Source organism: Pezoporus flaviventris, unplaced genomic scaffold (genome assembly GCF_033815535.1).
Source record: "Pezoporus flaviventris isolate CSIRO_AGI_PZ_B2104156 unplaced genomic scaffold, CSIRO_AGI_Pfla_v1 ptg000072l, whole genome shotgun sequence".
Lineage (NCBI taxonomy): Eukaryota > Metazoa > Chordata > Aves > Psittaciformes > Psittacidae > Pezoporus > Pezoporus flaviventris.
The window spans coordinates 153221-172784 of NW_026892620.1; the positions used below are offsets into that span (position 1 = coordinate 153221).

The 19564-nt window shown below is 37.1% G+C and overlaps 1 protein-coding gene across 2 annotated transcripts in view; it reads right to left on the reverse strand.

Annotated features, from left to right (window-relative positions):
* Positions 1-273: 273 nt before the first annotated feature.
* TGFBRAP1 (transforming growth factor beta receptor associated protein 1) overlaps positions 274-19564 on the reverse strand; it is a 32366-nt gene continuing 13075 nt past the window's right edge. For both annotated transcript variants that reach the window (XM_061472624.1, XM_061472625.1), the window contains exons 5-12: positions 15176-15258; positions 10717-11058; positions 9307-9364; positions 7873-8016; positions 6121-6267; positions 4414-4573; positions 2380-2813; positions 274-1228 (exon numbers count right to left, since the gene is read on the reverse strand). In XM_061472624.1, coding sequence (XP_061328608.1) covers positions 1040-1228; positions 2380-2813; positions 4414-4573; positions 6121-6267; positions 7873-8016; positions 9307-9364; positions 10717-11058; positions 15176-15258 — 1557 coding nt within the window. In that variant the 3' untranslated portion in view covers positions 274-1039. The remainder of the gene's footprint in view (positions 1229-2379; positions 2814-4413; positions 4574-6120; positions 6268-7872; positions 8017-9306; positions 9365-10716; positions 11059-15175; positions 15259-19564) is intronic.

Here is a 19564-nt window from a genome sequence, read left to right on the forward strand (position 1 = left end):
ACCTTTGTAGATTTCTTCCCAATTATACTTTCTTTCCATTATTCTGATTGCAAAAAGTCATCCGCAAGTTATAAAAACCTGTTCTTGTGGAGTTCCCGTCTGCCTAAGTTATGTTATAGCCAACATTTAACACGTAACCTGTACACTTAACGATCAGGCACATCTTTAGCCTCAAAAGAAACTCTAGAATGATATAAGATCAATTTATTCAACTGTATGTACAGTATATTTGCATATTAATAAATAAATCAATATTAAAGTTAAGGTCTCTTCCCCCATATAAAAGTGACTACAATCTGACCAGATCATCTGAACTCTTTTTATCTTCCAAGCACAGCTGTGTGACTGAGGCTATTAGTTTCCATGTCAGTTTTTTTTTTTTTTTTTACAGTAACTGTAGGAGTAGAAACCTAATGGACCGGTGCTTACATTTAAATCCTATATAGCAGAGGAGAGAGGGGAAGTACTGAAAAGTGCATCAAAAGTCAACGATTTGTAGAGCAAAAATCAAGTTCATAATGTGATCCTGGGGAAGAGAATTCAGCCCAAAAGAGGACATGCTGCAGCAAATGTTATAACCAATGCACATTTTTGTCTTGATAGTAAGCTGCATGATGCCAGTCTTGTCACATAATGTTCCACGAATCCCAACTCCAATAGATGCCATCTCCACCTCTACAAACTTATTAACACCACATTCAGTGCAAAGTGACATTTCTTAAAATAACTGCCTTGTCTCCATAACATTCACCATTATTGTGAAGAGAAGGCTCATTTTCTTTAACTGTTTATTACTATATACAGAAGAGCCTACATATGCACCTCTCCATTTCTGGTAGTGAATTTACTTCTATCTACATTCATTAGAAATTAAAAAAGATAAGTGGTGATATTTCATATTTACTGCAAATTTTCCCATTAACCCAAAGACCCGGTGTTCGTCTTGATTTACACTTAAAAGTAGCTGCACTTTGCTCTTTTTTCCAACCCACTTTCAATGGGGCATAAGTCCTGGGAACCACTGGGACCAGAACATATTTCAAGTCTGATTGCTGGAGCTGGAAGAGTGATGAGTCATGTTTGAATTCAGATGTCTGTTTGCAGCACAGTGTGTGTGCACCATACTCCCATTTGGGTATCTTACAAAGACAGGCTCGCAGAAAGTATTTTGGCACACCTGACAGACGTTTTTGTCCGAAAGAAGAATTGGAGTTCCTCTTTGTTTAACCTAAGAAGAGGGAAAAAACATCCAAACATGAGTCTAACAAGAAAGAAAGGGAAATTATAAAGGTATGTAGTTTCATCTGTACCAAATGGTCAAACAGGTCAATGATAAAGGTCATATGAAAAAACAGCTTGAACTATTTAACTTGAATTCAGTTTCCACATTCATATTAATTCATTTACATGCTTCCTCTTATGTACTTTTTTTTTTTTTTACTTTCCCCTTGTTTTTCTTCTCTGTTTAATAAAGAAAAGCACTCACACATTTAATGCAACTGCAAACCTGAGGCAGCTTCCTAAACAAAGTCACAGGACAGCTCCACACAAACTCAGCACTGATGCACTTTTATTTGAGACAGATTCTGCTGGATATACCATTGTTAAAACTAAATGGATTTAAGAATCTGCTGGGAGCTTTAAACAACGCAGTTCTAGCTAGGAATAGAAGAACGTTTCATAAGTGAATTCCTCACTAACAAAAGCTACCAACAAGTAGCTGAGTAAATTTTGTTGCAAGTTCTTACATGTCTCAATCCTAGTGAAAAAATACTAACTCACATTTGTTAAAGTTTCTGCAAGAACTTTGTTAATCTATAAATCCCAGATTCACTTTCATTCAGCCCAGAAGTTCACCAAAGCTCTTCCTATTTCAAGGCGCCACCTTCCATTTTGTTTTACAGAGAAAGCATAAAATTAAATCTGAATGTAGTAGTCATGGTAAAAAAAGTTAATAAATGCAATAAGCATATTTGCCAAGGACACAAAGACAGCTTTGGCCTAATTCATAGAATCGCAGAATCAACTAGGTTGGAAAAGACCTTTAAGTTCAAGTCCAACCATTACCCCAGGCGTGCCAAGTCCTCTACTAAACCATGTCACTGAGGACCACATCTTCATGTTTTCTGAATGCTAACAGGGCTAGCGATTTCACCATTTCCCTAGGCAGCCTGCTCCAACACCTGATCACCATCTCGATGAAGACTTTTTTCCTAATATCCAGTCTAAACCTCCCCTGGTGCAGCTTGAGGCCATTACCTCTTGTACTGCCACTTCTTATGTGGGAGAAGAGACCAACCACCACCTCAAATTCTTCAAACTCCTTTTGTCATTATCACATATCAAAGGACTTAACTATAAAGCTTCTAAGCAACCTACCTTCTCATATTTGTATATTAAGTTTTCAGCTTGTGCTAATCCAAGTGCAGCCTGAGTCATTCTTTTTGTATGAATGCTTTGCCTCACTGCTCCAGCCAAGAATGGGGAGAGGAGCTGCACTGACCAGCTGTCAGGCACCACCTGCAAAACTAGACTCGCATCAAATTCAGCAGCGTGGTTATTCAGGAGGTCCACAGCAGCCATGACTAGTGCACAATCCGAAGTGCCTAGATTTAGATACACTGACAGCAACATATGGAAAAGCCTCCGTCTATACTGCATGTCTCTGTTCTCAGAGTTCCATATACAGTATTCTTCAGCAGCATGGTAGTCCTTTAACTCGTGGACAAGGATATGCAAAGCCTTCTCGTGTTCTTCTAGTTTTCCATATAAAATTGCACTTTCCATATGAAGGTCTGTGCCTTGGATTTTGTCTGTTAAATGAGAAACAAGGCAATATTTACTCAGTGGAGTAGACAACTACTCCCTCTCACAGTCAGTGCAACCAAGCTCACAGACAAAACTCCTGCTATTTTTGCAGGGGTGCTGGCAGCTATATAGGGAATAGATTTTTATAAGCACAAAAATGCCTAGATGTATGGAAACATCCCACACAAAAGAGCAACACAAAAATATAGGAAAAAGAGATTACTAAGTAACAGTTGTAAAACCAATGCCACTCATATCTTTTGAAGTCTAGCATGCACATTTCTGCACATACTGCTACCAAGTATGATAAACTAAGATGAAGCCCCAAACTTTTTAATCCCTGCTTTGTGCATTATAGAAAACAACAAAAAAGTTTGAAGTCCACAGAAGACAAAGGTCAAATAGTACCTTGCTTTAAGAAAAGCACACAACAAACCCTTAATCCAGTCTGACAGTTCAAAGGTGAACTGTCAGCAACAGGCAGGGGGAATGGCAAGTTCATCTCGCATTTCAAGAGAAATTAGAAAATTCTCTACTTACAGTAAAGGTGATAAAGATTTGGCATAGGCATCTATAAAAAGTATGGAAATAAAATGTTTCTCTCCCAAAAATATTTTGGTTATCAAGAAGGAACAAAGTAGTGTGCACTGATCTCACCTTCGTGTAAGATAAGAATTGTCATGTAAGAAATCCTGTGTTTTGGAGTACATGTATTTCAAGAGTATAATCCATGTTGTAACTCTTGCCCTTAAAAATCTGGTTAACAATTAAAAGTTGAAAAAGAGCAAAAGTTTCAATGATGCTGTTATATTGGTACATTATCTGTCACTGGACTGGATGCTGACTGGAAAGGCAAGGGGACATTACACATTGGTAAATTATTTCAGTTGTTACTCAGCTATTTTTATTTCCACATCCACTGGATTTTTCCATGACATTTTGGAGAAACATTTCAGATCTTTCAGTACAATAACAAGTCATTTCTCTTTCATCCACTGTTGCAGTAGATGAAACCTTAAAAATTAGGCATTATAAGCACTGGCCAAGGAAAAAAAATAGCCCAATTGTTTCTGGCCTTATACCAACAGTAAAGCATATGTTGCATTTTTGACTCAAGAAGATGCTCATGTTTTTGTTTGGCATGAACCCCACCTTCTGGGGTGAGAGTGGGTTATGGACAATAAACAAATCCTTGGTAATCAGATTTATCAAAGCTTTGTTTCAGTTCACCGAGACAGGCTGCTTGACTACATTTTTAAGTCCTCCATTTGCAAAAGACTGTCACAAGTTACATGCTTGTCATGGAAAAGAAACTGACTATAAATTAAGAAAATTGTATGAAGATATTTTTTCTAGCTAGTCATGGCATTCTGTCTTTGGTGCAGTGACAAACTTATCATTATACCTCATGAATTGTGGGAGACCAAACACAACACTAACAGATACAGTTTCTGAATTAGCTTGTGTCTGTTAGAGCTGGTAGGCCTATCAACCCAGTACACCTAGATATCCCAGATCTTTTAGCTTTCTATCCTTATGAGGACTTAATTTTGTTTCCTGCTAGAACTGCCACAGAGCATTTACAATAGACAACATGCATCTTACCCAAAATAAAGTGAATTCTATAAAGATCAGATTTCTGAAGAAGACTGCGTAGTTTAAGCAGCAGTTCAGTTGCTTCTGTACAATTATCTGTGGTCACAGATTTTAGCTGAAGTATTGCCTCCAAGTACAAGACAGCTAGATGAGTATGGTACTTTTCCTTCTACAGATGAAAAGAACTTGTTAGCTTAGTTTAAAAAGACAATCCCTTCTCTCCACCAGTAACAGTGATGAATATTTACATAATTATATAGAAAAAATATTTTAAATTATTTAGAGTTACTCAAAGTCTTTTGTTCATGCAGATAGACAACTTACTCAGCCCAGCTTCACAAGATACATTATACCTATAGTATGGGATTCTCTATTTCACTAATACAGCTATTTTCAAAATGTAGGTATAGAGTATCTTATTCCTAACCCCTCTCTTCACCTTCAAGAAACAAGCTCTATAAGTAGCTTTTCTTGTCCCAAAATTATTTCCTTTCAAAAGTTCACCTAATGAAAGTAAATACAGTAAAGCAGATCTCTCTCCTATAAATACAAGTATGACCTCCGCTGTGGCTCCTCCTTTTGTTTCCCTTGTAAAATGAATAACTTTGATGTAATTAATTCTTCCTCATATTCAGGTATGCTCTTTGCCCTTTTCAATTTCTAGTATAATAACTGAGAAAGCCAGCAGAAGCATACAAGCACTTTGAAGGTACAACGCTTTTTGTGTTATTCACTCCCCAATATTCATCAAAACAAGTTATGATTTGACTGTTTGAAACATTCTCACTAAAGCATTCATAATAAAACTAGGACTTTCTAAAGACCAAATCAATTTATAACTCAGCCTTTACCAGCAGGCAAATTTAATTATAAAACATTTTTATGAAAAATATTCTACAAAGAACTGTGTATGTTTGACTCAAAAAGTTTGATTAAAAAAATTCATGACATGGCAAACTAGTACATTCATCCACCATGTCACAAACCTTGACGTATTCGCATTAGCAACAGAAGGGAACCATTGATCTAGCATGGGTATTTAAAAAATGTAAATTAGTGAACTGGTCATCAGTTCTGCTGAGTTCTTTAAATGTTAATTTCCTTGCTTTATTTGCAGTAACTTCCCCAGTGTTTAAAATGTTCCACAGGCAAGCACCAAAGTGTTTGGCTGCATCTGTATGGTAGAATACACTGTCATTTATGACTTGTTAACACATCTTTTGACATTCAAAATCTAGAGCGGTTTGGAATTCTACAATGAGAGGCGCATGGTTTAATTCTATCACTAATTGCTCAAACTTCTCCAGAAGGACAGAATAAAACATACCTAGTAGTAAATGACTTAATTAGCAAGTTTAGTGTATTGCTGCCATAGTGCAATAGGATCATTTTTCCATGGTCTTACCAGATGGAGGTTTGAGCCTCATTGGTGAAAAAGTATGCAGTAATCAGATATTAAAAAATAAAACCCAAATCCAAACCTCTGAGGGGAAGAAAGCAACTATATTGCCATCACAAGAGATGAAAAGTTAAAAATAATGCAGATATCTGCTTCTCATCTACTTTAATCTTAAAGCCAATCCTACCCTACTCTGAGTGCATCCCAAAGCCTTCAAATTATGCTTATTGCTTCTAGACTATGGCTTTTTATCAGAATTGTTCATCAGTCTGCATTCTGAATCTTATGCCTACTTTAAGTATTCTTGTAGGACTCACCTCTATTTTCCTTTCCAATACCAGATACTCTAGATATTTAACACGTGCTTTAGGATATTTGTTAAGGCAACTGATGATATCATCTGGATTAATGCTGTTTTTCTCCTGTTCTTCCAAAGGCCTTTTAGTGAAAATCTGTACACCAACCTAGAAAGAATCGCATTTAGTAGCAACCACTTTATTACATTTTTAAAAAAAATACTTACTTAATCACACTAAAAAATACTTATTTAATCACACTAACAGATTGTTTAGCACATTATTCAGGAAGATAAACACCACAACACCCTACCCAACACAATACCACCAAGATTACATTAATAGGACCGTAACATGATCTTACTCCTATCTCCACTACCCCAATTCATAGTCTATACATTATCCAGCTATAAACCCTGTGTTGGGTACAAAAAGTACTGAACAGATCTGCATAACAGCAGAACGAGAGACTTCGGCCTTTGCAACAAGAAAGTGCAAGTCAGACACCAGAATGCTTACAGCCTTATTAAATGTGATGATATACACAGAGCAAGAGACTTCTATTATGACCATAACAAAAGTTCAGAAACTCGTCATTGCATGTAATAACCGAGCTTTAAATTAAAACAAATCAGGTTGTGACAAGTTCCAGCTGCACAGGTTGTTTGATACAGCAACAGACATCCCATTTAACAGCATACCATACTAATGGATGCGACAAAGCAACTTTTGTAATTCTGGTGGATTAAATTAACTCTTGTAGCAATGAGGTCTCATTCATGTTGAATGAAGGCTATTTATTCCACATCCCAGCGTACAGACACATGACCTGTCCCTGGAATCCTTTAAAAAAAAAAAAGCCAGCAGCAACAGTTAACCTATTAAGCAATTTTCTTTCCCCACCCCCCCCAATCTTTTTTTAAGATCTGAAAATTATTTTGCCTAATATGAAAAAAAAAAAGAAAACATAGACTCATAAAATAGTTAGGGTTGGAAAGGACCTTAACATCATCTAGTTCCAACCCCCCTGCCATGGGCAGGGACACCTCACACTAAACCATATTACCCAAGGCTCTGTCCAATCTGGCCTTGAACACTGCCAGGGATAGTGCATTCGCAACTTCCCCGGGCAACCCATTCCAGTGCCTCACCACCCTTACAGTAAAGGACTTCCTCATATCGAGTGTAAACTTCCCCTGTTTAAGTTTTAACCCGTTACCCCTTTGTCCTGTCACTACAGTCCCTAATGAAGAGTCCCTAGCCAGCAACCTTGTAGGCCCCTTTCAGACACTGGAAGGCTGCTATGAAGTCTCCATGCAGCCTTCTCTTCTCCAGCCTGAACAACCCCAACTTTCTCAGCCTGTCTTCATACGGGAGGTGCTCCAGTCCCCTGATCATCCTCGTGGCCCTCCTCTGGACTTGTTCCAACAGTTCCAAGTCCTTTTTATGGTGAGGACACCAGAACTGTACACAATACTCCAGGTGAGGTCTCACAAGAGCATAGTAGAGGCATGCTGTAGCTGTCTTTGTACAGAATCACCTAAACTTTGTTTTCAAGAAAAAAAAGGCAATTATCACTAGCAATTGTTAAGAGAGAGACTTAAAAGAATTGAAAAACCTGTAAGTTTTCTTCTGTTGATCACTAGCTAACTGGCATTAAATAGTCCACAAAAATGGTCCAAATAGCTATCAAGATGGAACGATGTTACTGGACACCCAAACAGCACTGCAGAGAAATACTGATATTCTGTGAGAAGTACGCTAATTACAAACCTCTTCATTTTTCTGTAAAACCCATTCAAAGTATTTCCACACTAGATCTTGGTCTGAGCAGAACGTAAGGAAGTCTACTATATATTCATAGAGATCTGAACGTGTAGAGTCTTCAATGTCTCCATCAACTATTTTCACCCATAACTGCAACAAAAACACACACAGATTAAAGTGATTAAAACATGTACAAGTTCTTCCAACTCAAAATTTAAGTAAGCTACTACAAAATTTAGTATTATCTACTGGTACCTGTGGAATTAGAGCTCCTAGGAACACCAATTGTAAAGGTCCTTGCTGGTCATGAAATTTATGCCATTACAGGCTTCTTTTGCACCTGCCATATTCAACTAATTTGGACCCTGTATCATGTAGGTTCTCATTCTAAATGACTGACCAAATACTTTGTGGAGGTACGCTAACCACAAAGAAATCTTTTGGTAAAAGTTATTTTCTCCAGTGGTATACTTCTCGTGCATTCTATGCATGCAAGATTAAAAGCAAATGACACAAACAATTGAGAAGAAAACCTGATATTGTGCTCTCCTTTCATTTTGACTCAAGAGCTTTAACTACCCTGTGAGACTGTTTTTATATACATTGTAATTGGAATTAAAAGATGCCACATCTAGTGGACCAGTTCAGCAATAAACCTTGTTCCTTGAAACAAAGGAAAATATCTTGCACATCATGAAGATCCTCACTAGTTTTCTGCTCAGGAAATTACTACTTACAGAACTGACTTGAATGCATTTGACAGTGTTACTGTGATTAATGTACTCAAAAAGCCACACAGTAAGGCAAACTACTTAAGGTATTGGATATGGTCTGAGACATTCATGCTATTTATTGATCAATAATACATACATTTTTCTGGATAAAGTTTTCCATACAGGAAAAACAAAAATGTTTCGTTTGTAGCTTACAGACCACTGCGAGTCTCAGTGACACCAGAAGGGGGTGTCCTGAAAAGGATTAATAACCCTCCTGAAACCCACAGATCTTTCAGAATGTGCTCACTGTCCATCATCAAATAAGGAAACTCTGCTGCCAGTGAGATTACAATACTGCTTTGCTGTGTGCATACAGACTAATCAGCACAGGATATGTTGCACAAGTCGCTCAAACACCTTTTTACATGATCTTTTGATTATTTTAGCGCTTCCGTCAGTCTTTTAAGAGTACAGACATATGTTGTGGTATGCACAATTTAACAAAAGCATACAAGCATCTAAATAGCTGTCATCTTCATTAAGATCTTCAGGTTTTTCACATCTAGCATACTAAATTATTCAAGGAAGTCTTAGCATAAATTTCTCATATATACACATCACTACCTTTCAACCAGATAAATTAGCACCTCAGATTTTTATCATCTCGGAGGTAAACTGGCATTTTGGAATGTTTTACAGATGACACTAAAAGCTTTATTCTAACCTGAAGTGCTGTAGCATCCTGACCATTGTAGTGATACAGGAGACCAAGTGCAAAATACCTGCATATAAAGAAAAAAAAAATATTAAAAGCACTAGATCTTTCCTACCAACTTCATTATGGCTTGAGTAGGACAGAACACAACACATAATTGCTTGCAGTGACATACACACAGCCATGTCTATACTGCAGCAAGTGTCTGTAGGCTCTTTGTCAGAATCAAAGGAGAGAAGTTCTGTCCTGGAAATGTAGCAGTGTCTTCTCCTGTCTCTAAGGCACTTTCTAGTTAATAGTTCTAACTTAAAAAAATGTATCAAATTAGAGCTGGCTTCCATGCCATTCTTTGAATTTTATATACAGATTTAACACAGTTCCAAATAATAAATATTCCTCCAATAATTAATAAGGTGTCATTAAATCAATTTTTTATGATGCTTTTACTTAAAAAAATTTTACTAACAGAAGCATTGTTTCTTTACTGCAGCATGAAATCAAGTAAGGCAAGGAAGAGCTTTGTACAGTGCCATTACAGAGAGGTTTTGTGTACTGTAATAAAAAAAATACCCGAACATCTGTAACAGCTGTTTTCATGGAACAATGTTCTACCCTTTACATTTCCAGAAGTTTGCCATGCAAGCCAAAGGTACTAACAGAATTTAACAAAACATCTGAAATAAATGAAACTACCTTAAATCTAACAACAATTAAAGACTCTGCCTCACCACTGTAGTTGCTACTCTTGTACCACAGTTCAAAAAGATTAAAGAAACTTTAATTTAAAGACAGAGAAACTGCCTATGACTGGAGTTTGTATTTCACACATTTACTATCTAGTCTTTCCTGCTTAATGACAGTCAATTCTCCACCTGCTGGCATTTCCAATTTGAAGTCATGTGTAGTCATCTTAAACAACTTCCTTGTGGCGAAGCAGTGGGAGCAGAGAAAGTATGCAATTCAAAAGATCTCCTTCTCTGAATAAGCAACTACAATTTTAAAGCTGCTAGCTGGTTAACAGCTTCCACCTAAGGTAATGCATGCTTTAAGGCATCACTTCATTCTGTCCGAGTACCACTACCACATCAATTCAACTCTTATATCACCACAAGGGCAAACAAATATTCCCCCCCCCCCCAAATTTCTAACAGTCCTTTATGTTTGTGTTGGACACAGAAACTTTCAGGGTGAACTTTATATTTAGCAGCATAAGACAGAACGCATTTCCTTTACCTCACACTGTCAATTCATACCTTTTCACCAGCATTTCAAATGCTGGTAAGTCAGACCAAGTTGATCTTTTGAACCTGAAAGCACAGAAATTACAAGGATCTGAACACACTGCTCTAGAAGCCAACTGCATTTAAGACAATATTCCCTCTGGTGTCAAAGGTGCAATACTCAAAAAAATCCACTCACTTTTTGTGTTTTTCCAGCCAGGCAGCACTATCTGTTAAAAGACAAAAGTTCTCCGAAACTAGCAGATCCAGCAGGCTTTCATGATTTGCCTCCGCATATAGCTTGAGTAGAGCTGTGTCAATATCTTCCTTGTAGCCATTTGCCACCTCAGTACTGCGGACTTCATTCAAATAACTCATGAGGAACCGTTTGCATTTTGTCATCTTCTCCTGGTCCCCTTGTGTCAGCTGGTTTAGGTCCGCATACTCATGCAGAGGGGGATGAGACCGTATAAATGAAGAGGAAGTAGGCAACAGGAAGGGGTAGAGAGAGATCAGCTCCCGGACATCAAGCTGGCCGCTTCTGCAATTACAGTGTCAAACTAGATGAAGCAAAAAGAAAGAAAAAGTATACATAGGCACAAAAAAATAACATACTGGGAATATGTGCTCACATATGCTTAGAGTCAGGACACTAACAGGCTGTCAGTTTCTAAAGTTAGTGCCTTCTATGCTGGAGAAAATATATTCAGAATAAATCTGGATTTCTTTTTTCTATTTCTATACAAACTTGTTTATTATTGTTTCTCCTCCACTAGACATTGAAAGCTCTGAGAATTAGGAGATGGGCCAGTGATTTGCTTTTGGCATCCCACAGCTGTTCTGTGACATATACAAAAATCAGCTGAACAGCCTTAGTGCAGTTCCTAGGACTGTCCTAGACTTCATCCATACACTATGGGAGCTAGTCTTCTGATGGAGGGAAGAAAAAAAATGCAGAGTGAACCCTTTCAGGGAAGCCACAAAGACTGTGCAAGTGTAATTCCGTAGAGAACATCAGCTTCCTGTAGAAAACTAAAGCTTTCAGAACACCTTTTTGCATGATGAAAACCTTTTCCCCAACCCTGAAATGTACCAAATTCTTCTGTCTCATTTCTTAAGGAGTTTCTGAAAATGAACCATGGATGCTTATTATGCATCCACCTAACCAGTAAGTAGTAGCCTACTGTACAGGCATTGGTCTTGGGCATCCATCTATGTCAAATACTATGGATTGGCTTTTCCACTTCAGATGTGAAGGGGATCTATAATTCATTCAGGAGAAAACTGTAACAGATATGTTACATGAAACATTTTTCTTTCAGCCTAGATAAATTTCTCAAGCATTTTTCTGTCATGTGACAGAAGAGTAAAATAGGAAGATTTTCCACACATGGCAAAACTGCCCAATTTTCTCAGCTAGAATGACTCTTCTTCCCAGGCCTTGCTTTAGAAGAACAGCAGGAAATCAGGATTTGTATTTTATTTCACTGTCACAGTCAGTATTCAGAATTCATCTTTAAAGATGAGCATTCCTGAAATGCAGGAGATATTGTTGTGAAAAAAATCAAAATGAACTAACAGTTTTCTGGTTGGTTACTATCTTGTTGCAAATATCACTTCTAAAAAATAGTTCGAATCTATCCCGTGATCAACAACCTCAACATGATTTTCCCTTCACAACCTTAATTGGAAAGAATTAAAAAAAAAAACCAAACAAATTATAACCATGGAAGCAGATGAAGCAGCAGATTTCTGCAGGCAATAAAGTGTGAATGACCTTCACATGCAGACTCACCCCTTCCCTGCTGTTATAAACTAATTAAAGCAGTGGGACATGCCCAGAGTTGTTCACTTTCTGCCAAAGAGAGAGTTCCAAAACCACCCAGGAAATATCGACTAGTAGGAAGCACTACAATGGCAACACTTACTTACAACTTTTTAAAAAGTAAATAAATACTGTTTTTTGGCTACAAAAATCTGTAACAAGAGAATTAAATTCTGGGAGACAGCAACAGCAGGTTTTAAAGCAGCAAGTAACCTGTTCCAGCACCTAGGGACTGCAAAGCATGGGGGACAGCAACACAGGCAACAGAGGACCACAACAGAGAAGTTATGAACATAGGAAGCCTTCCTGTGAGAAGAGGTTTAAATAGTAAGCTTTTCTGATTCCTACACAGAGCTCCTACTGCCTAAAAACCACCTCTACACTAGAAAGGCCACCCTCTAACCAAGAGTAAAGTGTTCATGTCTAATTATGATGGAACTCAAAAGTAGATGAGGACTTTTTTTTTTGGTTTTAGGGGGAAGAAGAACCAAGAAGTAGCAAGTTCTGTTAATGGCATGACCTGATGGTTCAAAGACCATTTGGGCTTTCGATACGAACTTGTTACAGTAATCTAACTACACCTTTGGCTAGTTCAACTGCTTATGAAAGTTTAAGGCCTGAGGACCACCAGATAAAATATATTAATAAGAGATATTACAGTAGAAAAACAACCCTAAAGAAAGATTATTTTTTACCTCCCTCCAAGATTCTTCACTGAACATCAACAGGCTACTCAAAATTAATGCAGAAGCAAGGAATCTTGGTAAATCCACAGAAATTCAAGTATAAACAATAATTCCCTTACTGCCTATGATGTCTAGTATTTGGAGATGGCCTAAGCTTGTGATAGAGAATCTGACCATGGAGACAGATGAAGAAATACACCAGCAGACAAGCAGAGGCGTTTGCATAGATTGCCATTATCTTTCCCGTTTTTTGTCTGAGCATCAGTAAGTCTAGAACAAACAAGATCGTTTGAGTGTGTATCAGGGCATAACCAGATATTACTTGAACTGGGTGCATTCACCAGGGCTGAATATCTGGAAACTTTGAATCCATAAGGAGTTTTTCAAAGTCACCAAAATACTTTGAATAGTTTATGTACAGCTGACCAGAAGAAAAGCACAGAAAACTTGTATTTGCTTCCTCCCCCCTAGAAGACTTCAGCAATTCACGAACAGTTGCTCTGTTTTGGAGTTGCAGCCATTAGAGGAAAGGAACATTCTGGAATGCTGACTCTGCTTCAAAATTCATGCCTGGACAGAACATTTTCTTGTGAAGCATGCTTCTTTCTATAGAGAACCTCTCACAGTTCTGTTCCTTGAAGGTCATTTGTCAGATGGACTGCTAGCTGGATGGAGGCTGCATAACTGATCTTGGCTCCTTCTACAAGGAGCTGGAGCTCTATACAGGATACATTTCCCCCTTTCGCTGCTTTTAAAAGATCCTCAGCTGCTACCAGCAGATGGGGCCCCCAGATTAGACCCCACAGGGAATTATTGCCAATCAGGGTGGAATAAAGTGATAGGAAAAACCGTTTGCTAGCCATAGTCAAGACAGCTGCAGAGCAAAACGAGTTTGGCCACCTATGATGGAAGATACATTATAGCCAGTACAACCTTGACAAGTTATTTTACCAAAGCTGGCCACATTGAGAAAAATGAACAAAAGTGCACTGGAAATCCCTATGGAAAGGCTTTATGGCAATGCTGTAAAGGATTCCTAACTATGTTCAGCTTGTAGTTCAGATACACAACACAGCAGCGATTCAGTCTAGTGTCTGGAAGATTACAAAAAGGAAGAAGACGGCAAGTTGCTCACTACTGCCAAAAATTACAAGGTGATGCAGAAAGTGGTTGTGGCCAAAACAGATTGCCAATAAATGCTGCTCATGCCTGTCCTGTCATTCCCTAATCTTCACTCAGTGTACACTGCCCATTCAGGCCCAGCGTCTCCCATTATCCTGGTGAGCAGGAGGCAAAATGGCAAAGTGCCTCATCAATAGTAACATTTCTCAAACCTTTAATTTCCCCGATACATTTCCGTAAACTCAAGGACACCTTTTTCCTACACTGTACAAACTTAAAATGTACAGCAAATAGTCTAGCCTTAATCCTATTCCATAGACTAAACTGATTTAAAATGAATTTCAGCAGATAACAAGGAGAGTTATTTCATGTGGTCGGCATGGATTACACTAACTCTGCACAGCACCCTATCACAGAATGGGGCGCAGCTAGCAAAAATGAAATTATCAGGTAAAATAAAGATAACTGAGTACCATTTTTTGAATGAAAGCGGAGAACCAAGGTCAATTTGTAAATAAAGTGACTGCTGAAACAGCTAAATCAAGAGGGTTAGTACACACTTCAAGAGCAAATGGAAAGGGCCTAGCAGAACAAGTATTAAATTCAGTATCAGCATCCTCAAAAAAAAAAAAAAGTAACTCTGTCAATAATATTTAAATTGCAGCCAATATTTAATATTTAGATTTCTTTTCCTAAAGGGGAAAAAAAAAAAAAGAACCAATCAATGTTCATGCTGTAAATCACAGCAGAGGCTCAATAATAAAGCCTTGAACTTCATGGGCATAAAGTAAAAAAAACTTTGCTACTGTATGTAGTATACCCCCCCCCAAAAAAAAAAAAGTTGCATCAACTCTTCAGTTATAAAACTAACTCAATGTTACTCTGTTCTTACGCCTAAAAAAAAACATTTTATCATAGTGAACTCATAACTGCATCATAAAACATTCAAGCAACTAAATTTTTAAATCTAAGAACATTAACTCCTTATTTAAAGAAGATAAATAAATTTCTTGTCAAACAATTACCTGAAGAGTTCTTTTGCTTCAAGGAACTGAAGCTGTGCAAACTGTATAAAACCTGCTTGCTGCAGGATTCGTTTGTACATTACCTATGAAAAAGAAGGGAGAGGGAAAAGGTTTATTATTTTTGTAATGAGTTATTTATGTAGTGCTAGTCACTACTTCAAAAACTACCTGCCAAAACCACTGAACATACAATCTTCAAACACACCTGTCAAGTTACATGCAAAATAAAACCTTGATCCTCTACATTTTAAATTGTATGTACCTGAATATGCTGAATCTGCTGCCCAGACTCAATTTCATACACAACTGTGAACACAACACTGATACCAAGCTCTTACTAAAAGCAAAGTCAACAAATTACAAGTTCAAGTTTTCTTATTCAAATAATCACTTATTTGACACCAGATTGACTTGCCTCAAGTTTTGGCTTGTTGCATTTGCAAACACTGAAGCCTATAGTCATCCTTAAGGTCCCCATGATTCAGCAGGCACAAAAAATAAAATTAACTGAAAGATGGTCCCTCTTGACAACAGAGAGCCAACTTCCTTCCCATCTCATTTCAGCAGCAACTGAATCACAGCCTTGCTAGTGATTCTCATAGTCTCATCCCCAGCTGATTACCATATTTCTGACTTTCTTACTTTTGATTTTTCCTCTTTTTTTAAGTAAAAATATTTCCAGGTAAGTTCAACTTCTCCAATGTGCAGTACGTTATGCACTGTACATAAAAATAAGGTTAAAAAGAGGAGCTCAAGTAAAACATACAAAAAAACTCTCTTATGAAGTTTTACTGTTAAGGTCATGCCTAGACGGAAAAAAGTTTACAAGAAGTTCACAAAACTACTTTAAACGCTAGGTATTTATTTAGTCTGAATGGTCCATTAGTTAAATGAAACCCTCATACCCAGAATATTTCCAGTGGCAAAGTAGAACTACTAAAAGCAAGGAACCCGAAGTGTGCTCTGCAAAGTATCCACTATTTGTGACAACACTGATACTTTGCAAATACACCTAGCTCCCTTCACATGCTTCAGTTTTCCCCTTCAACTTTCTCATGAATATACAGCTTTCTAATGTTTAACAGCATACATGAATTCTGTTACTAAAAACAGACCCCCTTTTCAAACACCCAGAGAACTGCAATAAATTAGCAATGCATTCCAGGCAGGCATTGCTGAACAGTCTCAGGCAGGGTAAACTGATACTCTAATTGGCAATTTTTCACCTTGATTAAAGATTATGGATTTACCAAAAGAAAAAGCTTGCCTTAAACCCACTTAGTTTGTGCATGTTTTACTATCCTTTACCAGCAGTTTGTCTTAAGGAAATACTTAATATTGACCATTAGCAAGCCATTAAAACCTACTGATTTGTAAGGCTTTGGGACTTTTCTTGTCCCCCAGTGTGGGGGAGTGAAGGCGAAACTGGGAAAAGTTACCTGGCACACCCTTTCAGACAAACATAATATAAAAATAAATGAATAACACTAAAGACATCTTTATATTAATGTTACTATCCCTTACATCCAAGTATACTAAAGCTAAAAGGGAATTTAATTCCAGTTATAAAGTAAAACTACCTCAGGTGATTAATTAACAAAGTATCCAAAATACTTTGGCTATACGACTGTGTTATTACATCAGTAAACAGTAATCTGTGAATGGATGAACACCTGTCTGGTCACATTCTTAAGGATGATGGTAAAGGATTTCAGTCTGCAACTATCTGTATCTTATGGCACCAAAAGAACTTCAAAACCTGGCATTAGATTTTCCCTTTCAACACAGGGAGGGTTGAAGTACAAATATTTCTCACCTTGCTAACCACTACCAAAGTAGAAATTTTATTTTATTTTTTAACTCTGCAATTAGGACCACTAATATTTACATATTTAGTAAATTACGACATTGGAATGAAGTTTGAATTGATCTAACACACTGTAAATAATGCTTTAATTGTAGAGCTTAGTTTGTACAGCAGCTAGAAGATAAAAAGAGCTTGTTGATACTATAAGCCCAATGAATCTGTTTCAAATTTGAACTGATTAAGTGGCATTCATCTGCATTTAAATGTTGCCATATCTTCATGAATCCCTTAAAGCCACACAACAACAACAACAAACCCACTATAATGTTCATAGACACTTTCTCAACATTTTAAAGATGCACTGATGGGATAAGGAGTAAACAGGTTCATTTTTAGCCAACAAGATAAACACTAGACATTAAGATGTCCTATGGTAAAGACTGTGGAAGTAACAGACCAGACTGCCTGTGAAAAAGTCAATATTCTCTCTCTCAGAGGTTTTTAAAAATGGGCTAAACCTATATGCCAACCACACACAGTTAACTGTTGTACACGAAAGAAAAAACATCCTGAGTTATTCCACACTTGTTTGCCAGAATAGCTCAATAGGCTTATTTTTTAAAACTACTAAGTTACACCCAGTGAAAATTCAACACATTGTTTATTCACCTAATATTTTTGAAGAACCACCATAGGACTTGAAGTGCTTTATGAAAAATCTATATTGTTGACTGAATTCACATTAAAAAAAATAGCTACAAAACCATTAAATAAGATTTATATTAATTTGTATCTGAAAAAACACTAGAGAACAGGAAGATGACTACTGAAGCTATAATAGCTATAGTGAAGCCTTTCTAGCCTTTCAACTGCTAGAAAAAAAAAAACAAACTAAAATGGTCAGAATTGCCAATTAGATTGCCAAAAAATTTTTCTAGAAAGACACTTTGTCTTCTGGTCACTTTTGGGTGCTGTTAATGTTTTTTGAAACTAAAAAGAAATAAGGGAAAAAAAAAAGATACCTATGCAAGATGTGTGTCAATCTAACCAAGGTCTTCACTACCATCAACCATGATTTCTGCAAACTTCAGCTGTCCTGAAAAATTAATAAGCAGTATTCAGTCAGTTCATGGTAGCATGGTAGAAAAGCCTTTGTATTCTTCTACCAAAAATGATATCCAGCAAAGCCATCTCCTTGCAACACTTTTGGTTAGCCTTTTTTTACCTAGCAGTAATTCCCAATGCTCAAAGTAATTTTCATTTAACATTGCAGAGATAAATTTGCAGTCTGCAGGTACCACTGGTTAAATAACATATTGGAGGTCCTACTGCATGATCTGCTTCTTTCCAGTAACTAAATGTTGGCTGTACAAACAATTCTGAGAGTACAATACTTCACTGTTTCAGTCCCACTATCATTCTGCATTACCACCAAATATATCTATATATTTATGCTGATATAAAGAGAAGGAGCAAGCCCCATGTGCATGTATGCAATGATAATGCAGTATTGAACTGCAAAAAAAAGAAAACCCAGGTTGTTCCAGAGTCTCTCTTAGGAGTTAGAAAGAAGTGACTATGTGATCAGTGAAAGCATACTAAAGAAATGTTGCAAAAGACACATGTATGGCATGTAATTGGGTTGAACTCCATCAGATTTATATTATGTGAGACTACAGTAAATAAAAGTCTGATGTGCTTGTAACTAACCTGTAATGACAGCATTGAGTATCAGAGGCCAGCTCAACGTGTCACTTTCAACTAGATAAGCTCTGAAAAATTGGACTAATATCTCAACAATTAAGCCAAGCTGAGTCAATTTAATATGAGTCAGTGGGAGACTCAATTTAAGCTGGTTAATCTCAGTTTACAAATACAGACTAGAACAGGCTACTATTTTGCTTGCAAGTACTATGTTTTCTGTTTTTCAGCTGTTGCACTGACTCAAAGCAATTGAACACCCTTAAAAGTATATTAAGTTAGCAAGAACATTTAATATTCTTGGAAACAGTAATTTAAGGTAGACGGACGTTGTGCCCGTAAGACACATATGAACATAAAGTAAATTATCAGACAGAAAAACCCTAAACGCAAGCAAATTGAAGAGGAATGAGATTTTACGTCACATATTTTAGATAATGAACTGCAGTTCAACCTGTGGTAAAACACAAAAAGACATCTCCTACACTAAATCTACATAAACTGGAAAAAAATAATGGGAGAATTACAGGTCATCATACATAGAAGACATTGATTAGAACATGCATTCTGTCCTCACAGCAAGATTTATTTCTTTAAACAGATGTATATGAAAAGTTGGAAGTGAAGATGCAAACCAAAACATGCTGGAAACTGAATTCTGCATTTGCCTAAATACTTTTAAGCTTCCAGTACTTCCGGGTAGCTGGGTACTTCTTTGCAAAAGGATGGGAACATCTTTCTCACCAAACTTTTTACTTCCAGCAGCCTACCCAGCTGTTCATTCACCAAACAAGTTAAGGATAAAAATGAAAGCTGACACAAATTTAATGTAATGACTACCTTTCAAGGGCTTGACCAAAATTTAAATGACAAGGAATGAG